General features: G+C 34.3%; 1 protein-coding gene across 1 annotated transcript; it reads left to right on the plus strand.

Annotated features, from left to right (window-relative positions):
• Window positions 2,915-23,858, plus strand: LOC109841740 (alpha,alpha-trehalose-phosphate synthase [UDP-forming] 1). Its single transcript, XM_020410684.1, has 17 exons — window positions 2,915-2,945; window positions 3,074-3,171; window positions 3,245-3,633; window positions 5,642-5,756; window positions 5,948-6,049; window positions 6,691-6,841; window positions 8,176-8,264; window positions 9,753-9,801; window positions 12,151-12,251; window positions 13,584-13,771; window positions 18,547-18,664; window positions 19,907-20,086; window positions 20,162-20,284; window positions 20,375-20,462; window positions 20,598-20,728; window positions 21,869-21,967; window positions 23,144-23,858. The coding sequence occupies exons 1-17, from the start codon at window positions 2,915-2,917 to the stop codon at window positions 23,594-23,596; spliced, it is 2,505 nt and encodes an 834-aa protein (XP_020266273.1). The 3' UTR covers window positions 23,597-23,858.

The following is a 23,888-nucleotide window of genomic DNA, read 5'->3' on the forward strand; positions in this document are numbered from 1 at the left end:
CCCCTGAGGACTGCCCATCCTAATGTTCGGAACGCCCCCGCACCGTGCGGCACAGGGCGTTCCGAGAGGATGGGCAGTCACAAACATGTGGACAAACAAACTTCTTTTAGTAAAATGATATTTTATTTCAAGCTCAAACAATACACGAAATCATTGGAAGCTAGGCACATTAAACTTCTCCTTCCTCCAAATATATTTCTCCATCAATAGAAAGCCATTTTATGTATTTTATTTTGATCACCAACAAAGTTATGCACAAGACTACTAATATGAAAGCAGTATTCACCTATAATAGAGCTGCCTAGCGTAGCTGCTGTATTTGTCAGTACAATTTCAGATTTCGTGAACCTCATGGTGCATGGTTCACGAAATCTCCACCCCATAACTAAACCACGTCGTCCTGGTTGGCCCACGCGATGGCTGGATTCCATGTACCGCGTACAGCACAGTTCACCAAACCTCCCCCGTGGTGGCATCGTGAAGTTCTTGCCACGTTGGCCCCTACCCTTCCGTTTCTGGAGTACAGCTAATAATTGTTTATCAACTCATCTACTTACGAAATTTTTGATATAATCACCCCGTTTTTTTTTTAAACTCACACCCTACCTTTTTATTATACGCATCTTATGAGGACCCAAGTGTAATATCAGCAGGGACGTTTTAGACCGCAGATAGTTGATGAAAATTTCTAAACTATTCTTCGATCTTTCTATTGAGTAGCTCAAAATATTCTGCTTGCTTGCGTAGTGAATGTTTAGATATAATTAGCATTCATTCATTTAATATTTGTTTCTTTCCACGAAGTGAGTCTTGTATTGGGGAAAAATTACGATGTTCAATCAAAATTTTTTATTTATTTTAATAGAATTTGTTTTAGAAAAATAATTGGATCAGGCCGAGTTCCGATTAATAAGCATGTGTAGAAGAAGTATTCTCTTCTCCTGCCAGATTTTAAAGGCAGAATAGAGAAACAAAACTATATTTTGAAGTTTCATCCAACTTCTTGTTGAATAAAAAGGAAATTATGAACAATTTAAATTTGAAAGCATTTTAATTTATTATTTTGCAATAAAACGATTGGCAGTAATTAGACTAAAGGAATGAGAACCGATAACAATTTCAATAGTCATTACCATCATACTCACCATTATATTTTAGAAAACAATTATCTAATATTAACTCAGTGTTTTCAACTTTCCTGTTAGGGGGTGTTTGGTTGCACAATTTTATATAAAGGTTTTCTCAAAATGTCTGATAATGACAATTCTGTAATTAAATTTTTTTTGTAGATTTTCGTAAACTGTGTTTGGTTCAAAAAAGATTTACAGAAATATTTTTCGTAAAGTACAAAAAAGTATCAAAAGTCGAGTCTAATATCAATTGATCAGCCTTCTCAGCTTTCCTATAATCCATTAAAACAGATAAATTATTTTTATAAAAAATATCTTAATGACGCAAAATATGGGACCAAGGGAGGGGACATGCAGGTGAGGTGTCCCCTCCCTATTGCATAATGAAATGGTCATGCCAACTCATTATGCAATAAGAGGGGGACTCTCACATGTTCTCTTCAATGATCTCATACATATTTTGGATTCCTGTAGCAACGCTCTGCTTTTATCACTGTCTTTCTTTCAGCCTACCACCATCCCTCTCTCTCTCTCGAATTTATGCTAAAGATAGAACAATCTAGTGAAGCTAAAATTTAAAATCTCACTTTCCCAGCCAAACAATTCAGCGTACGAATATCAAACAGCATGGTGAGTGGCGAGTGAGTCCACTGGTCGCTTATAAATACGCGCGTGTGTCACTCACTCACAGCTGCATGCACACTTTCTCTGTCTACAAAGACGGAAGAGAGAGATTTTGGGTCCAGCTGCAATTTTCTCTCACTTTCGCCACAAAAGCTGTAGAGATAATTACCAGTGAGTACCTCATCCCATTTGATTTTTCACTTCCACCCCTGGTAAAACATCGAATCGCAACCTGGGCCCGTCCCCACCACTCCCCCGGTAGAAAACGTATAAGATCCCTCCATCGTCTTCCTCCTGTTTCACTTTTTTTTTTACCGAGATTCTCTCCAATGTCGGTTCCAGTGTACGTAAAATTTTCTTATGCTATTATTTTATTAGTTCGATTTAGGGAAAATCTCTTGATTTGTGTGATCTCAATGCGCGCATTGGTCGGATGACGCATTGACGGCTCGAATGTGACCCCAAATCTTCGATTTTTTTTTTGATTATTACGAAAAAAAATTAGGGCATAAAAGAAGGAAGGGAAGAAAAAGGTAGAAGAATGAAATAGTGAAACGAATTGGGGCGTCTGGGACCACCACTCTCTCTCTCTCTATATATATATATATTCGTCTCCTCTCTCTCGCTGGGCTCTCTCTCTCTCTCTCGAGATGTGGCGATTTCTTGTTCATCTTCTTTGTTGTTGAGCAAAGTTGCGAGCTTTGATCTTTTTGGTCTCTGTTGTCAAAAAATCTTAGTGTTTTGAATCTGGTTGTGTTTGCGAATTGATGGGAGGTTGGGGGCTGTTTCAATGCAGGGCGGCTAGGGATCGAGCGATCGATGAAGCCCGCAGCGGTGCAAGCCGATCAAATGCCGGCGAGCAAGTACAATTCAAGAAACCTAACTAGGGTTGAGAGGCTCCTGCGAGAGAGGGAGCTCAGGAGGTGAGAGCTTGAGCTTTAGTCTTATCTCCACTGCATGGTTGCTTCGTCGTCATGTTAGTTTAGAATAGGGAATTTAATCAAGTTTTTGGAGTTAAAAATGGTGCAATGATGGGAGTTTTGTTGCATTAGTTCGTGGGTGGAGGAGGTGGATGCTAAGTTTTATTGCATGGTTGCTTGTTGCTATAATGTTTTATATATGATGGAGAATTTTGACCAATTTGGTAGCAATATGGTAGAATGACTAGAATTTTCTTGCGTTATTTTAGGGGTGAGGAGGTTGAAGCTAAATTGTATTGCATGATTGCTTCTTGGTCTAATGTTCTATAATGGAGAATTTTAATCACTCGTTAGCGAGATGACTGATGACATAATGAGAATTTGATTGCATTATTTCAGGGGTAAAGGAGGTAGACGCTAAATGGATCGGATGGGCCGGTGTAAATGTGCCCGATGAAATTGGGCAGAGAGCTCTTACAAAAGCTCTAGCTGAAAAGGTATAAAGTTGATGAGCTCTTAACGTTCATGCTTTTGTAATCTAATATAAAATGTTGTTATATTTGCAAACAGAGATGCATTCCAGTTTTCCTTGATGAGGAAATAGTGCACCAATATTACAATGGATACTGTAACAACATCCTATGGCCTCTCTTCCATTACCTCGGACTCCCTCAAGAAGATCGATTAGCCACAACCCGTAGCTTCCAGTCTCAGTTTGATGCATACAAGAGGGCAAACCAGATGTTTGCTGATGTTGTCAATGAGCACTATGAAGAGGGGGATGTTGTTTGGTGCCATGATTATCATCTAATGTTTCTTCCCAAATGTTTGAAGGAATATAACAGCAAGATGAAAGTTGGATGGTTTCTTCATACACCATTCCCTTCTTCTGAGATTCATAGGACTCTTCCATCTCGTTCGGATTTGTTGAGATCTGTTCTTGCGGCTGATTTAGTTGGGTGAGCAACTTTTTTTTTGGCTGAATACTTTTGTGTGTGTTTTCCGGTGTTTGCTTAGCACATGGCTTGGTATTCCATGACACTCTACATTCCACTATCTTCAACTTTTCTGCCACATGATATACACAAAGTAAGGCATATGCTTATGGAATTCAGTGGGCATCTAAAGTATTCCTTTCTATTCACAGATATGAATACAAACAAACATTTTTGAAGTAGTTTTCCGTATATTATATTTCCTGGACTATGATATGGGTAGTATTTGTCAATGTATGGCACAAAAGTTATAGTTGCATTACTGCATTGTTTATGAATGACCTTGTTGCCATACTGACTAGTGATTAGGGGTGTCCATTCGGGCCCAAGGCCCGGCCCCGGCCTCGGCAGGGCCCAGACCCTGCCCGGGCCCGGGACAGGCCCGAAAAACCCGGGCCGACCAAACTATATATATGTGTGTGTGAGATTGTTTTGAGGAAAATGGCCATAGGTTCATAGAATCATAATCCTAAGTGTATACATTTTGTATGTATATAAGTACTCAAGTGTGTGTGTGTGTGTGTGTGTGTGTGTGTGTGTGTACTCTTAGCATGGTATAGATACTAAGATATAAAAATATAAATATATACAATGTATTTATAAGTATACTTATATCATATGTATATATTATAATTACAGTTATATAAATATATATAAGTGCGTTAGTATAATTATATATAAGTATATTGCATCTAGTATATATAAAAGTATATCATATAAGTAAATTGTATAACCGTACTCAAATAAGCATAATGTAAGTATGTAACAAATACATATATAACTATATAATACATATTTATAAATAAGTAATATATATTTATGTGTTTCTCTCTCTCTCTCTGTCTCATGTTATAACTTATAAGTATATACAATATATTTACATATAATATATGTATATATAATATATAGCTATATATATATATTCTTAGCATGGTATAGATACTAAGATATAAGAATAAAAATATATATAATGTAGTTATAAGTATACTTATATGTGTATATCATAGAATTACAGTTATATAAGTATATATAAGTGCATAAGTATAATTATATATAAGTATATTGCATCTAGTATATATAAAAGTATATCATATACTTATAAGTATATACAATATATTTACATATAATATATGTATATATAATATATAGCTATATAATAATTTGTAAGTATATACTAATACATACTTATATAAATATAATAAGATTAATCTATTTTCTAGCAATTTTTTACCAAAAAAAGAAAACAACCGGGCCCGGGTCCGGGTCACGAGTTTTGCCCACACTGGACCCAGTTTTCCGGGCCAGGCCGGGCCATGCCGGTTGGACAGGGCTACGAGTGATGATAATATATGTAACCCTTCGATCAGATATGATGTGCTCCCTTTCTCCAATGTTAGAACTGACTGTGAATTTAATGAACGACATTATGATGATTCAATAGTTATGATAATAATTCTCTATTTTTAAATTATATTTTGGCTACTCTTTTTTCCTCCTTTAAGGTCACTTTTTGGAAATGTTTGAGCAAGAGGGTGGTATTATCAAATTTGGCTACACCGTAAGGATATTACTTAGATTTTGGTTGTTATTTGGTTTACATTCTATTTGATATTGGCAGTTTTTTGCCATTCTGTCAACCGTATTTCACTGTTTTACAAACATTGATTTCTTGTTACAGGATAAACTTAATATTTTACTATCCGCTCCATTAAATTAAAACTTTATCTATTTTCTGTCACTTTGAGGATTTAACTCTGAGTTTCATTGTGCTTTTTAATCGAATGTATCTTACCTTAATCGAGAAAACTGCTTATGGTTGCATCCTGATATCTATTTGGTTTCATCCTGTTCAACAAAATAATTATTTTTTTTGGAGAAACCGGGGCAAGATGAAAATGATGATGATGATTATTATTATCATCATCATCTTCTTCTTCTTCATTGGATTCAAATTTCTTTACTTTTTATCCAGATTTCATACATATGATTATGCAAGACATTTTGTAAGTGCCTGCACTCGTATTCTTGGACTCGAGGGCACACCAGAAGGAGTGGAAGACCAAGGGAAGCTGACTCGAGTGGCTGCGGTATGTTTCAAGTTTTTGTACTTTTAGCATTTCATGAGTGATACACCTAGTATTCTGTAAAATAAATTATTCTTGTGTTATAGAGTCCATCTTACGTAATAGATGAAGCACGAAAATGAATGTGCATATTGTATCACTAATCAATGGTTGATCTCTTGCATGCAATTGAATTCATAAACTGGGAACTTCAGTTTCCCATTGGAATAGATTCTGAAAGATTTAAACGTGCTTTGGAGCTTCCAGCTGTGAAAGAACATATCAATGAGTTGAAACAGAGATTTTCTGGCCGAAAGGTACGAAACACGATTATTTTTACAGTAGTATTTTTCTATTGATCAACTCCATTCTCATTTTTTCTCTTTGGCCTCTGTCACTATTTACAACCTGTATGTCATTCTAAATTAGAGTTTATGTCTATGATAGGAAAAGAAGTATATGTCATAAACGAAAGATTACTGAAGATATTTATGGAAACATTTCTATTTTCTTAAATTTGTACTTTTGAAACAAATTATAATTTTCTACAAATCAAAAGGGCATAAACAGGTGGCATCAAATGACTAATTGATTAAATATATAGTTTCAAATCTCCATAATCACTAAAACTTGGCAAGTCTAAGATTTGTACCAGGATGATGGTTTTGGATCTTCATTTGTATTGACCGCAGTGCTTACACCAAAAATTTCAGTATCCTATTGGAGAACAATCTAGAATACCATCTCATGGCTTCTAAAGTGTCCCTAATATTTGATAATCTGATTCCTTATTCTAGTAACTTTTAATATTTTTCAGATCATAATGCGTAAAGTAGAACTTAATTTGTGTTGTGAACTTGAAGTACTTGATTTCCCAGGATTTTGGCTCTTATATTCTAATTATTCTGAATCTAAGTTGTCACTCCTTTGTAGTCATCTTTCTTCCTGGTATGTTTAGGTCATGTTGGGGGTTGATCGACTTGACATGATTAAAGGGATTCCACAAAAAATTCTGGCCTTTGAGAAGTTCCTTGAGGAAAATTCATTTTGGCGGGATAAAGTAGTCTTGCTTCAGATTGCTGTTCCTACTAGAACTGATGTTCCAGAATGTATGTATCATCCTTTCATTTACTTCACACTTTAATATTTTTCAGGTCACATCATTTTTCATTATCATTTATTTGATGCTTACTTGGAGCATTTATTTATTTATTTTTTGTTATGAAGTGTATGGAAATTGGAACATATATTTATGAAATTTAGTCACATGATGGAATATTTTTGTCCAATAATATTTGAAATATGTTGCAAAAGAACGTAGTATAATGTCAAAATTGATGTTTATAAATGTAATCATGGTCTACTTTCATGTTGCTTTTATCCTTTTGAAATCGTTCAGAGTGTAGTTTCTCTTGCCTATTTTCAAGCATTTCTTCATTATGGCATTTACTACGGTTTGCTTCTTCTTTGCATGGTGATTAGGAGGGTGCTTATAATATCTTTGCACTAACTGAAAGCAACTTCGGTATCCCAGATTTTAACTGTCCCCTGGTGCTGCACTTCGAGCTGACAATATCTTGGTGTAAAGTTTGAACGTTTCTTTTTTTTTTTCCAACTTTAACTTTGAAAGATGTTTTAGAATAGAAGCACTAGTTGACTGGGCAAGTTTATCCATAAAGCTTATCTTTTTTTTTTTCTTTCTTCTAGATTTCATCTATATTTGGAATAATGCTAATTGTAATTCATTACTTCAATGGAATTACACTATACTAGTAAACAACTGTGGTGCTGGTTGCAAAATTGCAACACTTTGCACTTAATTAGACATGTGACTTTTCATCTTCCCTATTTTTATTGTCCTATACCTTTTTTTCAATGCTTTCTACATCTAAAAGTATCTGAAACCTTGCAAATTCCTTGATATTAATGATTCATTTGAAGTAACATTGTGATACTAAGTCCCATACATCGCCTGGGTAAAAGTTAGTTATATCTCTCAAACTTGTCATTCTTTATACAGAGTTCATATCTGTGGCCAAGTCATCTTTATTTTAAGGGTAAATTACACAAACCCCCTAAAACTTTCAACATTTTGCAGTAAACCCCCAATAACTTTCAAAAGCGCACTAAACCCCAATAATTTTTTGGAATTACAGAGAACCCCAATAAGTTTCCGCCTTTTGTAGATAACCCCCATAAATTAGAACCAGAAAACAGCATAAAAGGTATTTTGAAAGTTATTGGGGGTTTAGTGTAATTTAGCAAAAAGATATTGGAGCTTTTCTGCTAAAGTTATTGGGGGTGTAGTGTGATTTGAAAGTTATTTGGGGTTTACTGTAAGACGCCGAAAGTTCTTGGGGATTTGGCGTAATTTATCCTTATTTTAATTTGCAAAGGTTTCATCTCTTTTTAAATGCTGAGATTCACTTTGCTTCTTAACCAGATCAGAAACTTACCAGCCAAGTTCACGAAATTGTTGGACGTATAAATGGCCGGTTCGGGACACTGACTGCTGTTCCTATACACCATCTGGTTCGCCTCCATTTCTGTCTTGTATTTTTCTTTTTAAATCATGAAATTTCATGTTACGTGCTAAGCTCAGCTCTTTACCCATTTTGTCCAATAGCAACCAAGCTTCACTCCTGTTTTTTTAATGAAATACTTCGCACATGCTTTTGCATTGAAATTAATTAACTTTGTCACAAGTGGTTACAGTCTCATGTTTTATTTTCTGAATGGCATTTGATCATGCATGATATAACTACATATCAGTTTTTTTTTGTTTTGATAATTGAACATAAATAAATTTTTTATTTGCTGAACTATGGTAACAGTTGTGGTCTATTGCTGTTTAGGTCTAGTGATTGTTTGCTGTGAAAAAATGCAGAGCAAAGTTGGATAGGCAACAACAGCAATGACATTCAGTTTGACAGGTGAAAATCACATGATGAAAGAATGTGAAACTTTAGGAAAGGCTTGTCAAGTTGATAGAAGAGAATACCCAGAATGGATCTAGGAAAAGTTTTAAAGTGCTATAATACATATGGGCACCTCCTTCACTTTTTTAGGATGAATACCACCCCATGGAAACTAGATGATGGCTCAAGCACAATGTAAAAAAGGATGAGTGCAGGTAAAAACTTATTGCTTGAAATGATTTATACTATGAATAAAATATCTACGTATGATACTTTGTAAGGATTTAGTATGATGGAATTAATAGTCCACTCAATTTTCTCACTAATGAAAGAAAAAAAGCTCTCCTTCACAATATTTCTTTAAAATGACTTAATAAATTTATGCAAGCCGTAAAATTTTTACTATTGACTATCGAGAATATGTCTATAGCTGTTTTTAACTTAAAACTAAAGTTTAAGATATAATGGCAGCTTGTTTTGTTGTGTGCCAATCAGTTATCTCATCACTAAAAGTCATCATTACCATCTTTACAACTTTTTCCATTCAATTGAGATCAGACATGAAGCCTAACATGTGTGAACCCTGTGACTTCCATTTACAACACCTTGAAGTCATATGAATGATGTATATAATTTGTATGAGTTTTTTAGCTGTGGTGCAGGAAATTTCTGTTCAATTCCAGTTTTCTCTCTCACAAACACCTTCATTATATTATATATTTGTATTTGTATGTATGTTTTATTACTTATACATTATATGTTTTGTCTTTGTAGTTACAATTTGTTATGGCTGCTTTTTGTTGTATAAATTGAGGAGTTTTCTATAGAATTTATAATTTCCTGTTCGATCAATATTATTGGTACTTCCGAATATATCTGTATATAAAATGACTTATTAAATATAAGTAAACCATGAACCTAAATATTATCTGCTTTTTTAAGTTATCTGTGTCCTTAACCTTTTCTTTATGCACACTTTAGTTGATCTACAAAATGTCTGGTCTGTTCTAACTATTACTTCTTTTTTGATTAAGGAATTAAACTTTTAGTATAATTTCTAAGAAATATGCACATCCTTATTACCACTGTCTCTTTTTTACAGGATCGCTCCCTTGATTTCCATGCATTATGTGCTCTGTATGCAGTGACTGGTATCAAAATTTCTCTTTTGGTTTTCAGTTCCCTATTTTAGTAACTGGCATCGTACCTGATCTTTTTATATTCCTTTATTCATGATCATAATTGATTGAGGAGCCAGGTTAAAAATAATGGAAGATTCAAAAATATTCGAATAGAAAGATGTAGCCCTCTCCTCTCTAGAATACAGACTATGCTTGTGAATAATTTATCCCCAATGCTGAATCTTTAGTATATTTTAGTATACTTCAACTTTGTTCGGTTAATAAGATGCAGGAACTTCTAGTTTTGTAGCCTTGGATCTGTGGGAAAATTGCACGCTAACAATTGGAGTATATCACACTAACAATTGATATCCTTAGGTTGGAGTGTATATCTATAATATTGTTTTTATTTTAGTTAACTGTATTTAGTTGATATCCCCAGATGATGAGCAGATATTGTGAACAATCAGAACGTGTAAACTATCCAAACATCTTTTTTCTTTTGACTTCCATGGGCTTTCCACTTTCACCTTTTTATTTGTTCGGTATTCTAAGGCTAAAACAATACAATATGTTGATATTACTATAGGTTTATGAGTCTACCCTATTTGGCTACTTCATTTTTCATCCTCTACCTTTGCAACTGCAAGTGCTTTTTTTCCGACAACTGTCTGAGACATGATTTCAGTGGGCAAGGAGGAGTAAGTTAGCTGGTAGAGCTGGTTTCAGACGAAGTTTTTCCTTAATACCATATACAATTATTTGAACTAGAAGTTCCATCATCTTGTTGTTTCCAACATCTCCAATCACAAAATGAACTCTTACAGTGTGTGTTTAAAATTGAAGTAGTCCTTTTATTTTAGCCATCCTGTTGGATGCCAATTCATTGACAAAATTTGGGAATCCATGTCTTCACATCAGCAATGATGTTTATGTGTAAGTTGACCTTCACATGCTATCTTCCTTTTTTTTAAAAACACTTTAGCTGTCAGATGTTTGGCTGGTACCAGTTCTGACATTAGCTGTTAAAACTGGTTTCAGCCAGACTTGACCTTACTCCTTAGTGCCATGTACAGTGACTTGAACCAGAAGTGACCATCTTTTAGCTTCCTACATCTCGGATCACTATGTGAATTATGTGCGTTTAGAACTGAAATAGTCGTTGCACTTTATCCATAAGGTTGGATGTGAATCTATTGGCAAATTTTGGGAGTCCATGGATGTTGTCAAACTAGCTTGTAGAGTTACCTTCAGCCAAAATTGCCCCTCAATGCTGTTCATAATGATTTGAGATTGAAGTTATCATCTTTAAGCTTCCAGCATTTTCAATCACAATGTGAACTCCGAATGTGTGCACTAGTACTGCAAGTAGTCTATGCAGTTTAGCCATTAGGTTTGCTGCCTATTCATCTGCAAAATTTTAGAGTCCATGTCCTTACACTAGCAACAATGGTTATTTATAAGTTGAACCTAGCATTATGACACCAAGAATTTTGAAAGAGGATCAGGAATGTTTTTGCAAACCATCATGACTGACCAAATGTCTAGTGAAAATCAAGCATGATTACCAGCAAAGAACCAATGTAGCTTGGCTAGAGGAGGATGGTGATCTGTTGGCAGAATTTGGTAGTCAAAGTCTTTGCACCTGTACTAATGGTAATCCTAGCATTACGATCATATTTAATGTGAAAAAGAGTGGGAATGAATTTGCAAGGCATGACTGCCCTTCCAACAGTCTTAAGAGATTGAGCAACATTACTGTACCAACCCAGACTTTTGATTTTGGAAGAGCAATCAAAGTTTTCTTTTAAGAACTGCCAAAATGGGTAGACATGTATGGTTATAGATGGAGTTATACCAGAGTTCTTACACTGTCTATGGTGGTGTGGTACTAGTCTGGCTTAAGGATAATACCAAATGTTGGAGGTTTTTGATCCCAACTCCACCTTGCACTTTAGGGGAATTTCTTATCACTTTATATAATAGATATTTATATGATGAATATATCATGTAGTTCCAAAATGTTCATTGTAATAGTGATTTGTGTCTGTCAATGCCATCTAGATCTGATCCTTCTGCATGTTGAATCATTCATGACCTGATCTGCCAAGTGCATGCAAATGGAAGGAAATTGAGCTCATACGTATTTAACCTGATCTGTACTTAGTCAGATGAGGTTTGAACTCAAATTATTAATTCAGTTTAATTCTGTTAGCACATTTTACCTATTTTCTAGTTGATGATTTACATTCTTTAGCTTCGAATGTTTTGAACATGTTCCCTTGATATAATATAGCTAGTTATGTCTATTAGATTTTCATTGGATGAATGTCGCTCTTATATCTTGCTTACTGATGACTTTTCTTGCATATTTTTTAGATGTGGCACTTGTGACGTCATTGAGAGATGGGATGAACCTCGTAAGCTATGAGTTCGTGGCATGCCAAGGTTCAAAAAAAGGGGTCCTCATTCTAAGTGAAGTAATTATCTACAAATTTGATAGTTTGTTTCTTCTTAACTTCTGCATAATTATATAATAATTATATTTTCCAATAGGTCCCTGCTGTCAACTTTGAAGGATATCTGTGACTGTTATTACAAAACAAGTACAAAACTGTGTCTATATTTGCTGCCGAGAAACTGCAAGTATTAACATATTCAGCCATTTATGTTTTATTTACCAGTCATCAAAGAAATGTGATGTAGGATTTTAAATGCTTTCTTCTAACTGATAATTTCTTTTTTTTCCAAAACTTAAACTAGATGTGTAATCTATCAACTAGATGTGTAATTTATTGCACTAAGAATCATTCATAGACAATCAGATCATATTTTCATCGTTTTGGTGGACTAGGTTTTGCAATATTCGGTGAAATTTTTTTATTCAAAATTTTATGCATGATGTCTTTTTGCCATGCAATTCACGTGTAAAAGCATATTTATCATTATGGTAGATAAGTGCATTGAATGTTTACATATCTCAAATTTATGTTAAACAGTTCAATAGATTTGTATCAGTAATGAGCTAATTAATTTTTATAACCTACTTTCAAATTATTTTGTATGATTTTGTGAAGTGTGTTTTAATAGAAGGAATCCAGCGGGACAGCCCCCTCAGGGCGCCCCCCCCCAAAAAAAAAAAACAAAAAAAAAAAAACTCTGAAGAATATCCTTAATATTGGTGTGATAAATTTCTTAAGTTATACATTAGCGGAGGTTGGGGGGAAAAAATAAAATTTTATGCGGTTTTCGGAAACTAAAACAAGTAATCGAATATCTATAAATTATATCCTAACCAAAGGTAATATTCGTCTTTTTATTGGAGGTGTTGGGACTTACTGCCAATTGGCTAGACACAGGTTTTAAATAACTAAAAGAAATAAGGAAAAGAGGAGCAGGCCTGACGAAATTGTTTATTCGGTCAGTTGTGCACATGTGCTTGCATTACAAGAAATAGATATTAGAGTGTAATGTGAGAGCTCACTAGGGAAAAAAAGATTTTGGTGTTTATACCTTGGTGCTTAAAAATGTCTCCATCATAATCTTTTTAGGAATAATGGAATATGGATTGTGAAGTATGTTGCACATTTTCTTATGAAAGATGTACCTAATTAGTTTCTTTATTATTTATTATATTTCTTTACTTCCATGAAGCTATTTTGCGTAAGTGTCGTTAATTGGTTCCAGAAGATTTGTTAGCAACCTTTGGTTTTAGCCTGTCTGCATTTGTTTACATGTCATTTTATATCCCTTTTTTATTTTCTGCCATCATTTGAGTGCGATGCTGTACTCAGTGCGCACTTGCTTTTCAGTTTGCAGGTGCAGCACAATCTCTTGGAGCGGGTGCGCTCTTGGTAAATCCGTGGAATATCACGGAGGTTGCTAACTCAATTGCCTACGCGTTAAACATGTCTCCTGATGAAAGAGAGAAGCGATTTAGACATAATTATGCTCATGTGACAACACACACAGCCCAAGATTGGGCTGAAACTTTTGTTAGGTACGTACTGCTGTTCTAAATTTTCAGATGCCTCTGGTCCATGTCTATATATAACCTGGTCGCAAGGAACTAAATAATAGCCTTCTCTCTTCCCGAAACTTATTTTATCAACCGATCCATCTCTCACGGGTTGACTGCAGAAGTGGAAAGATAAATATTCGTTATATTAGTGTCAACATATGAAGAAGTTAAGAAATTTGCTTTTTTCAATATATAAGATGTGCTCTTGAACTTTTCCTGGCAGTAACGAGAAGTATATGGCTCTCTTACTTTACTTGGAGATGAACCTCTTTTCATTTTCAGGGAATTTTCCTCGCTTTTTAATTTAGTTGAAACTTCAGTATCCAATTCGATCCAATAACAAACCTAAAAAAATGAAGCTGAACCTTATGTATTCAGATGCCAGTCTAAACCAGAACATTCCATCCTTGAAACCACCCTGATCTAACCATTCTAGTAGTAGGTTGATGGTTGATTGTAGTTGATATGAGGTAATAAGAACTTAGTTCTCTTGTTGATTTTTCTTGAATACTACTTGACCATTCTAGTAGTAGGTTGATGGTAGTTGATATGAGGTAATAAGAACTTGGTCAGTTCTCTTGCTGATTTTTCTTGAGTACTACTTGACCAGACAAATTTCATAATTAATGTTTAAATAACAATATTTGCTTGATGCACAGTTGTGGGCGAGATTTTGCACACGATCTAGCCCCAAAAATGAATTTTCTAGATCTTATTGCAATTTAGCATAATCTAGCACTTAGAAATGCCATCTTCTGCTGGCATTGCTAGTTAACCAGCTCCCAATTGCGAATGCTTATGCCAACATTACCATGGCTTTTGTAATGTGATTTGGAAATCTAGTTACATACTTTCAACATCAACATGAATGAAATTTAAAATAATATCACTTTAATTGCTTAACCTGACATGAAGGTGTGGTTGCTTGACTGCGTGAAGACTCAAGAGAAACAAACAATAACAACCACCAAGCCTTTATACCAAATGTTTAGAGTCGGCTACATGAATCCTATTTTTCCATTTCATTCTGTTATGGGCCATCTCCTTTGTTAAGTTAGTCCTAATCATATCCTTTTTAATTGCTTCTAACCAAGTCATTCTAGGTCTACCTTTAGATCACCTAACCCATTAACTCTAATATTATCGCTTTTCCTAATCGGTGCACTAAGGGCTCTCTGTTATACATGACAAAACCATCTTAATCTATTCGCTCTTATTTTATTCTCAATAGGAGCAACCTCTAATTTACTACGGATACACTCATTTCTTATCCTATCTTTTAATGTATATCCATAGGACCATCACAACAATCTCATTTCTGCTACACTCATTTTTTGAACATGTTTTTTAATTGCCCAGCACTCTGACCCATAAAGCATAGTTGATCTTATAATCGTCCAATAGAATTTTCTCTTTAGTTTCATTGGTGTTCTACGATCACATAGGACTCCCGAAGCACTCCTCAATTTTAACCATCCCAATTTGATTCGATGCACAACATCATCCTCTATCTCACCATCATGCCTAATGATTGATCCTAAATAACGAAAATGATTAGTTTTAGGTATTTCTTGACTATTAATATGTACCATAGGTTCTCTTCCTTTCCTAGTTTTACTAAAAATGCACTCTATATATTCTATTTTATTCTACTAATTCTAAAATATTTAGATTCAAGAGCTTGCCTCCATCTTTCTAGTTTAGAAATAATGTCTCTTCTAGTTTCAATCAACTAACAATATATCATTGGTAAATAACATACACCATAAGATTTCACCCTGAATGTGCTTAGTGAGTTGGTTCATAATTAATGCAAAAAGATAAGGACTTAAAGCTGACCCTTGGTATAAACCTATGGTAATAGGAAATGATTTAGTTTCTCCTTCATTAGTTCTTACTCTAGTTGTTACTCTATTATATATATCTTTAATCATATATATATATATACTAGGTACATGTTTCTTTTTTAACACCCACCACATTACCTCTTTAGGCACTCTATCATAAGCTTTTTCTAGATCGATAAAAACCATATGTAGATCCTTTCTCTTCTCTCTATATGTCTCCATCAACCGTCTCATAATATGTATAGGTTTCATAGTTGACCTCCCAGGCATAAAATCAGATTGATTTTTAGATATACTTGTTTTATCCTCTCCAAAGTTTCATAGTATGACTCATGAGTCTTATACCTCGATAATTTGAACAATTTGGTATTCTTTTATTCTTGTATATCGGTGTCAAAGTACTAATCCTCCACTCATCCGACATTCTTTTCATCTCGACAATCTTATTAAATAGTTTAGTTAACCATCATAATCCTATATCTTCAAGACATTTTCAAACTTTAATAGGGATATCGTCCGGTCCTACGGCTCTTTTACTTTTTATTTTCTTTATAGCATCTTTAACCTCACCAATCCTAATTTTTCGACAATACTCACTCTATGGTCAAAATATCTATTTAGCTCACTTGTTTGGTTATCATTAAACAATTGATAAAAGTAACTCCTCCACCTCTCTCTTATTTCCCCGTTGGTCATTAGAACTCTTTGATCATCACTTTTAATACACCTAATATTACCCAAATCTCTACTCTTTCTTTCTCTAATCTTAACAAGCTAATATATATCTTTCTCTCTCCTTAAATTCTAACTTCTTATAAAAAATTTTATAAGCCTTGTATTTATTCTCAGTAACCACTCTTTTTGCTTCATTCCTTAATAGTTTATATTTTTTAACTTTTTCCTACTCCTACACTTTTGCCCTGCATTATATAAAATTTTCTTCTCGCTACTAACTTTTTGCTCACTCTCTCATTCCACCACCAACTCTTATTACCGCATAATCTACAACATTTAGATTATCCTAGTATATCTTTAGCCACTTTTCTAATATAAGAAGACATGATATTCCACATAATATTAGTCTTATTATCTATATTTTATATATCTTTTTTTATTATCTTATCTTTAAAATGTATTAAATTCTCTCCTTTTAAATTCCACCATTTAGTTCTTAGTCTCTTGTTCATGTTAGTTTTTTTTACTCTTATTCTTAATAGATATGTCTAAGACCATTAATCTATGTTGTGTATTTAAACTCTCTCCTGGTATAACTTTACCATCTTTGCATATTAACATATCCGCCCTTCTAGTAAGAAAAAGTCTATTTGACTATTATTACAATCATTTTTAAATGTTATTGAGTATTCATCCTTTTTTTTAAGAAGTGTATTTGCTATTATCAAATTATACGATTGCAAACTCTAAAATTGATTTACCCATATTGTTCTTATCTCTATACCTGAAACCACCATGTATCCTCTCATATCCGTTATTATTCTTACCAACATGCCCATTAAGTTCCTCTCCCATAAATTATTTCTCTTCAAATTTGATTCCTTGTACTAATTCATCTAATCTATCCCAAAATTTTCTTTTAGTACTCTCGAGCAAGCCTGTTTGTGGTGCGTAAGTACTGATAATATTAATAATCTCTACATCTAAACAACTTTTATTAGTATTATTCTATCTCCAACTCTTTTTACCTCTACAATACTTCTTTTATTATATTATCTACAAGAACTCCCACTCCATTCTTATTCTTCTCTTTTCCCGTGTATCAAAGTTCATATTCGGTCTTTTTAATTTCTCTAAAATTTTCACCTATCCATGTAGTTTCTTGTAAACAACTTATATTTATTTTTCTTCCAAGCATGACATCTACTAATTCCATAGTTTTTTCGATAAGTGTACCTATATTCCAAGTAGCTAATCTATTTTTATTTTTCTGTAAAAGTCTCCTACTATTTTCCCTCTTAGACCGTTCTAGTCTATGCCTAATACTATTTGGTAATCTATTAGAGGATTGTAGATTCTTAGAATACCTTGCTTACTTGTCATTACACTAGGGTGATGTCGATGTAATGCGTCACTTCCAGAGGATGCCCTAGCAAACTGCCCTTGTATACTTATCATTGCATCAGGGTGGCATCAATGCAACGCGCCGCGGTGAGGACGCCCGAACGAGTATATTATAGGATTTATTTTTTATGTGGATCCGAACTATGTTTTACGCTGGCTGTCGGCTACCTAACGCAACCTTCCTCCTTTATCCTAGCTTGGAACAGGCAGTGCTGACAATAACACAGCACTGGCGGAGTTAAGAGAAACAAACAAGTAACTTAAATTTGCACATCTTTTACTTTTAACCTCTCTTAGTTAAAGTAACAACCATAGGTGAAAAGATGAGAAGTCTTAGACCAAAAGATTCCTAACACTATCAATGTTGTTGAAGATTGTTAGTCAGAGAGAGACCAAAAGGATGTAATCTAGGCCATACTGAAACCCCATATAGAGAAACTACTAGATAATCACGAGAAATTTACTACTTTATAGATATTGTTAGTTAGGTAATACTTTAAAAGTTTGCTTTTTTTCTTTTATTTTTTCATAGAATTATATGTAAAATTAACATTCTCACTTATCACCTAGCTAAAAAATATTAAGAAGATATTTATATTCTTTTAAAATATATGTCAAATACACCAAGAAGTACCTTATATGGATGCTTGTATTTGATTAGACTAGAATTTTCTTGTAATTAGTTTTCTGTGTCGAAGGCATCTCCTTCCTACATATTCAAACTTTCCTAGACTTATCTCTTTGAGTGCAAAATCTCTTCAAAAGATTGACCTTTATGTCTAAATTAATTTGTCTCTGCATACTCTTACCTTTGCCTTTATGCTGCAGTGAACTTAATGATACTGTTGTCGAAGCACAGCTTAGAACAAGACAAGTTCCACCTTTACTTCCGACTGGGATTGCAATCGAACACTATTTGCAGGCCAAGAATCGATTGCTCATATTGGTATATCCACCTTAAATAGTATTTTCAATTTCAGATACAAACCACATAGTCAATGTTAGAGTTTTTTTTCCTTTGTTTTTTTCTCCCTGTGTTGTAGTTTGGAGACATAATGTGAGATTTGTAGGTAACATAATTATCATTTCTTTCTGTCGAGTAGTTGGAGAAATATATTGTCTATACATTTAGGTAAAATTGTGATGTTTAATTCGGTAAAGCACTTAATTTACCCTTTATGCTAACATTTGTAAATTACTCTAATAAGCAGTAACCGTCACTTATAAGATGTGCAGTCACCTGTAACTTTATGACATTGAATTTCATGCAAAATAAAAAGGAACTTTATGGTTCTCGTGAATGAAATATTAAATACTTAAGATGGCATTTGTTGGCAACTTCGATATTACATGCATTAGCATTATACTCTATTGAATGAATAACCAGTGTTATAACTTGATTATAGTTGGCATTAAGATTCTGAGGCATGCATTATAAATTTTTTTAATACTAAACTTAGGTTGTTTAGGGTTATATGTTACCGTTTTTTTAATTCATTGGGAAATTATGATTCATTGTTTTGAGCACTAAAGAACAAGGTGAACTTTTCTCTGTTCCATTTGCAGAAGGCAATTTGGATTTGGTTTTTACTTTTTTTAATGGCAATATTACACTAAACCCCATGAACTTTCAGTGTTTTACAGTAAACCCCTATGGACTTTCAAAATCATACTAAACTCCCAATAACTTTTTTAAATTACAGAAAACCCCCAATAACTTTCTGAGTTTTGTACATAACCCTCATAATTATAACTAAATATCAACATAAAAAAAGGCATTTTGAAAGTTGTTGGGCATTTAGTGTAATTTACCGAAAATATGTTGGGGGTGTTTCTGCAGAAGTTATTGGGGGTTTAGTGCGATTTTGAAAGTTCATGGGGTTTACTCCAAAACTGAAAGTTCATGGGGGGTTTGGTGTAATTTACCCTTTTTAATACGGGGACTTCGCATGTTTGTATTAAATAGATTACATATTACTTTGCATGAGATATTTTAGGAATTTGTAATTCTAAGCCCCTTGTCAGCATACTGGTTGTATTCTGACTTTCCTATTGTAGTTCCAAAGAAGTTATTGCAGAAATCGAGCATAACTTTTCAAGGGTTTGCCATTGGGACATGAATAGTGAGTCGCTATACATTCACCTCGTGTTGCATATCGTCTTATTTGTATATGTCATCAAATTTCAGGGTTTCAATGCAACACTGACTGAATCTGTTGAGTCTTCTGGAAGAAGAGGCGGAGATCAAATTAAAGAAATGGAGCTTAAACTACACCATGACCTAAAAGGTCCTCTGACAACGCTTTGCCAGGATATAAAGACAACTGTTATTGTACTAAGTGGAAGTGACAGAAGTGTCCTAGATGATGTATAAATTTGTCCCCATAATCTTTATGTTTTTTGAATTTTTTTTGTTTATTTCTTGATTATTATCTTTTTACAGAATTTTGGGGAATTCAATATGTGGTTGGCAGCAGAGAATGGTATGTTTCTGCGTCTAACTGATGGGGAATGGATGACAACAATGCCGGAGCATCTGAACATGGATTGGGTTGACAGTGTTAAGGTGATTATGTTTTTCAGTTTCTAATTTCACATCTTTTGTTTAGCTACGCTAATGGTGTTCTACACATGTGATGTTAACTGAAATTTCCAGCATGTTTTCGAGTATTTCACGGAAAGAACGCCTAGGTCTCATTTTGAACATCGTGAGACATCACTAGTGTGGAATTACAAATATGCAGGTAATTCTTAAATTCTTTAACTCTTTGATACAATTAGGGAGGAAAGTCAATCAATTTATGACAATCTTTCTATAACGTGTATGTGACATGCTGATTATCTTATTCCCGTTTCTGAGAATCTACCTAATTTTGCAGATGTTGAATTTGGAAGGCTTCAAGCAAGAGATATGCTGCAGCATCTATGGACAGGCCCAATTTCTAATGCAGCAGTTGATGTTGTCCAGGGAAGTCGATCAGTTGAGGTCCGATCTGTTGGAGTGACAAAGGTGTGCAATTTATTCCTTCTTAAGAAGTGATATCATTTTATTGCAATATTCTGATCATATATTTTCCCATAATGTTGCGGGGGTATATATAAGGCTTATTCTGACGTAAACCTATTGTAGAAACATATGTGCTAGTAAGTGCCAACTTACAGGGTAAGAAATGAACTGAATGATTACTCTGTTGATTCAGTTTAAACAGAATAAGCTAGTTATCCCTAATAAAAGTTATCTTGATAATTGGGTATGTGAACTTGACAAAAGGAAGCTACACTTCTCTGAAGGAATTTGACACCTGTTAAATATTTGTTACATATTCCATATATGGGGTAATTTTTTTTTTCTTTCAATTTTCATGCTAAATATAGTGTTTATGAAATCTATGGAAACAATAATTGGAATTATTTTTAATCATAATACATGGGACCTTTTAAGTTTTTCATCATAAGAAAAAGAACTGAAAACAAGTATATGTTATATGGCCATTCAAGTCTATGAAATGTCTGCATGTTAATATAATTATCTAGTTTTTCAGTCACTCTTCTGAAAATCTATATCTATTAACTTCGATAAAGAACAATTACTGTCATGCTTCATTTTTGGTGTTTACTCACAGACTTTTTATGCTCAATATCTTGGTAGTGTACGTATATATGCCATGATGACCTTGTCTATGATGTATTTGTAACCTAGATATGTTTCAAGATTTTCCTTACCAGCTTATTCATATCTGTTCCATGGCACACGTCCTGAGTTAGTACAGCACTTGAGGACCTACTATTGGACTACATGATCCGAACTTAAAACTTTTACGATCTAATTAGCTGGATTAGGCTTCAGAATGTAGATTATTGTTCCATTATAAATTTTAAGAAAAGTGTCAAATTGAGCAACTCATTTACTTGTATTTAGTTTAACAATCTGAGCTTGGTAGAAAATCTACAATCGATACTATCTTTGACCTCGTTTGAAAATGTTTGAGAAAAGCTCTGGACATACTTTGAGCAGGCCTTGGCTTGACCGGTCTTGCTTCAAATTATACATGCATAAAGCTCCTATATTGACTGGTGTCAATTACCAACCTTGCCACATCTCTCCATATCAGTTCTGAAGAGTCCTAATGTTTTTCTCTTAATTTTGCAGGGTGCTGCAATTGATCGAATATTGGGTGAAATAGTTCACAGTAAAAGCATGGTTACTCCAATAGACTATGTTTTATGTGTCGGGCACTTCCTTGGAAAGGTAAGAGTTCGTAGATTGTTTGAAGATTTCTTAATATAAGCTGGGGTGTTTTCTATACTACTAGACTATGAAGCACGGACACGCATAACATGAAGCCGTGTCGTGTCGTGTCCGTGTCGGACACACGTGTCGAACACACGTATCCTATGTATTTTTTAGGATTTGCCTCGTGTTGGCGTGTCGGATGGCGACACACGTGTCGAACACACGTATCCTATGTATTTTTTAGGATTTGCCTCGTGTTGGCGTGTCGGATGGCTGTGTCGGATCCGTGTCCGTGCTACATAGCTACTAGATCTAGGTGATGTTTACAAACAGTTTAAGTGCTCTTTAAGCATAATGTGGCATTATACATTTATTCATATAGGAAAAGTCATGGATATGATCATTAGAAGAACTCAGGCAAACACTGCAAAAATTTATTTTTGTTTTAAGAAAAAAAAAACAGAATCTCATTGGATAGTGTTTGTCCAGCTAATTTCTTACTTTGTCAAACGGCTCCTACTGTTTATCTCTACAAATCCAAATTCTAGTTATTATGCCGTGTTATCTGTTGTTTTTCAATGTTTACCAAAAAATATTGAGTGCAGCAAACACACCTTTTATAGTTAACTTGATGGAGGAGATGACACAAATAAGAACTAAATGGAGGAATAGGATTCATTTAGCGAACCCAAAAATTTTGGGATAAAAAGGCTTGTTGTTGTTGTTGTTGTTGTTGTATATAAGAAAGAAAACAAATGACAAAAATCAATAAATAAATTATTAATGTCAAAGAGAAAAGGTCTTATTTATCTTTAGATAATTGTAATATATTATATAACAGTAGCAATAAAGTATATATTCTCTGAATCCTTAAGAAAGTTCTTCAGGGGGGAAGCGTTTTTTTAGCCACCAAGTAGTTGGAAAGCCTTTGTTTTTCCACATCACATGAATATCTAAAGTTTCCAACTGCATAACTATAACCACAGGACGGCAAAAGTTAAATTTAAAAAAAAAAAACTTAGTCGCATGGATTCATGTAGTGATACTGCACCAATCTTTGTATTTCAGTTTCCCAAAAAAATGAATAGAAACTGATATCATTCATATGGTTCTTTTGTTGCTAATTTTTATCAAGTAACAAAATCAAAGGTCATCAACTTCATAGAATTTGACTCATACTCTGTGTTTCAGGATGAGGACATATACACATTCTTTGAGCCAGAGCTCCCATCAGAACCTGTAACTTCCATGAGATCAAAGATAGCTGATGCGGTCAAAGCATCTGCAGACAAGAAGTACATGGGAAAACCTACAAGCAACAACAAGAACAGTTCAAAATCATTCCACAACAAAACTCACAAATCTACTCCATTTGGATCCTCGGACAAGAGAACATCATCGTCATTGGTAAACAATCACCATAACCACTCAAGCGGGTGGCGGACCCCACAAGAGATCATATCCTGGCATGAGGGATCCTCAGTTCTTGATCTCAAAGGCGACAACTACTTCTCTTGTGCTGTTGGTAGGAAGCGCTCAAATGCAAGGTATCTCCTTAACTCATCCGATGATGTTGTCATGTTTCTAAAGGAATTGGCAGAGGCTTGCGGTCGATCTTCCGGAGCTCACTCTAATGGTACCTGATGATAGAGAAGTGTAGAGCCTTAACCTCTTTGGTCCGCGTTGATGTTCATTAAACTTTTTCTATTTGTCTAATGGTGCCTGAATGATAAGCCAATAGTTAGAAAATCTGTACATGATATTCAATTATAGAAGGGTTATGAAAGTAATGATATCAGATGCAATATCCAGCTCTTTGATTTCCTCCGACAGCTTGTTACAAGCATCAAATTGTGCAGAAATGCGGATTTATGAGTGTGAAATGAGGTTCCCGGTTTTTATTTCAGTTCCCTTCTTTTGCAGAAGTTTCCTGCAT

The sequence above is a fragment of the Asparagus officinalis genome, chromosome 1, assembly GCF_001876935.1.
Source record: "Asparagus officinalis chromosome 1, Aspof.V1, whole genome shotgun sequence".
NCBI classification, from domain to species: Eukaryota; Viridiplantae; Streptophyta; class Magnoliopsida; order Asparagales; family Asparagaceae; genus Asparagus; species Asparagus officinalis.

Bases quoted from the DNA above. Each gene is read 5' to 3' on its own strand.
- LOC109841740 (XM_020410684.1), top strand. From the start codon at position 2,915: ATGACTAGAATTTTCTTGCGTTATTTTAGGG. The intron at 20,463-20,597 runs GTAATTCTTAAA...CTAATTTTGCAG, and splicing joins GTGGAATTACAAATATGCAG to ATGTTGAATTTGGAAGGCTT. The intron at 20,729-21,868 runs GTGTGCAATTTA...TTAATTTTGCAG, and splicing joins GATCTGTTGGAGTGACAAAG to GGTGCTGCAATTGATCGAAT.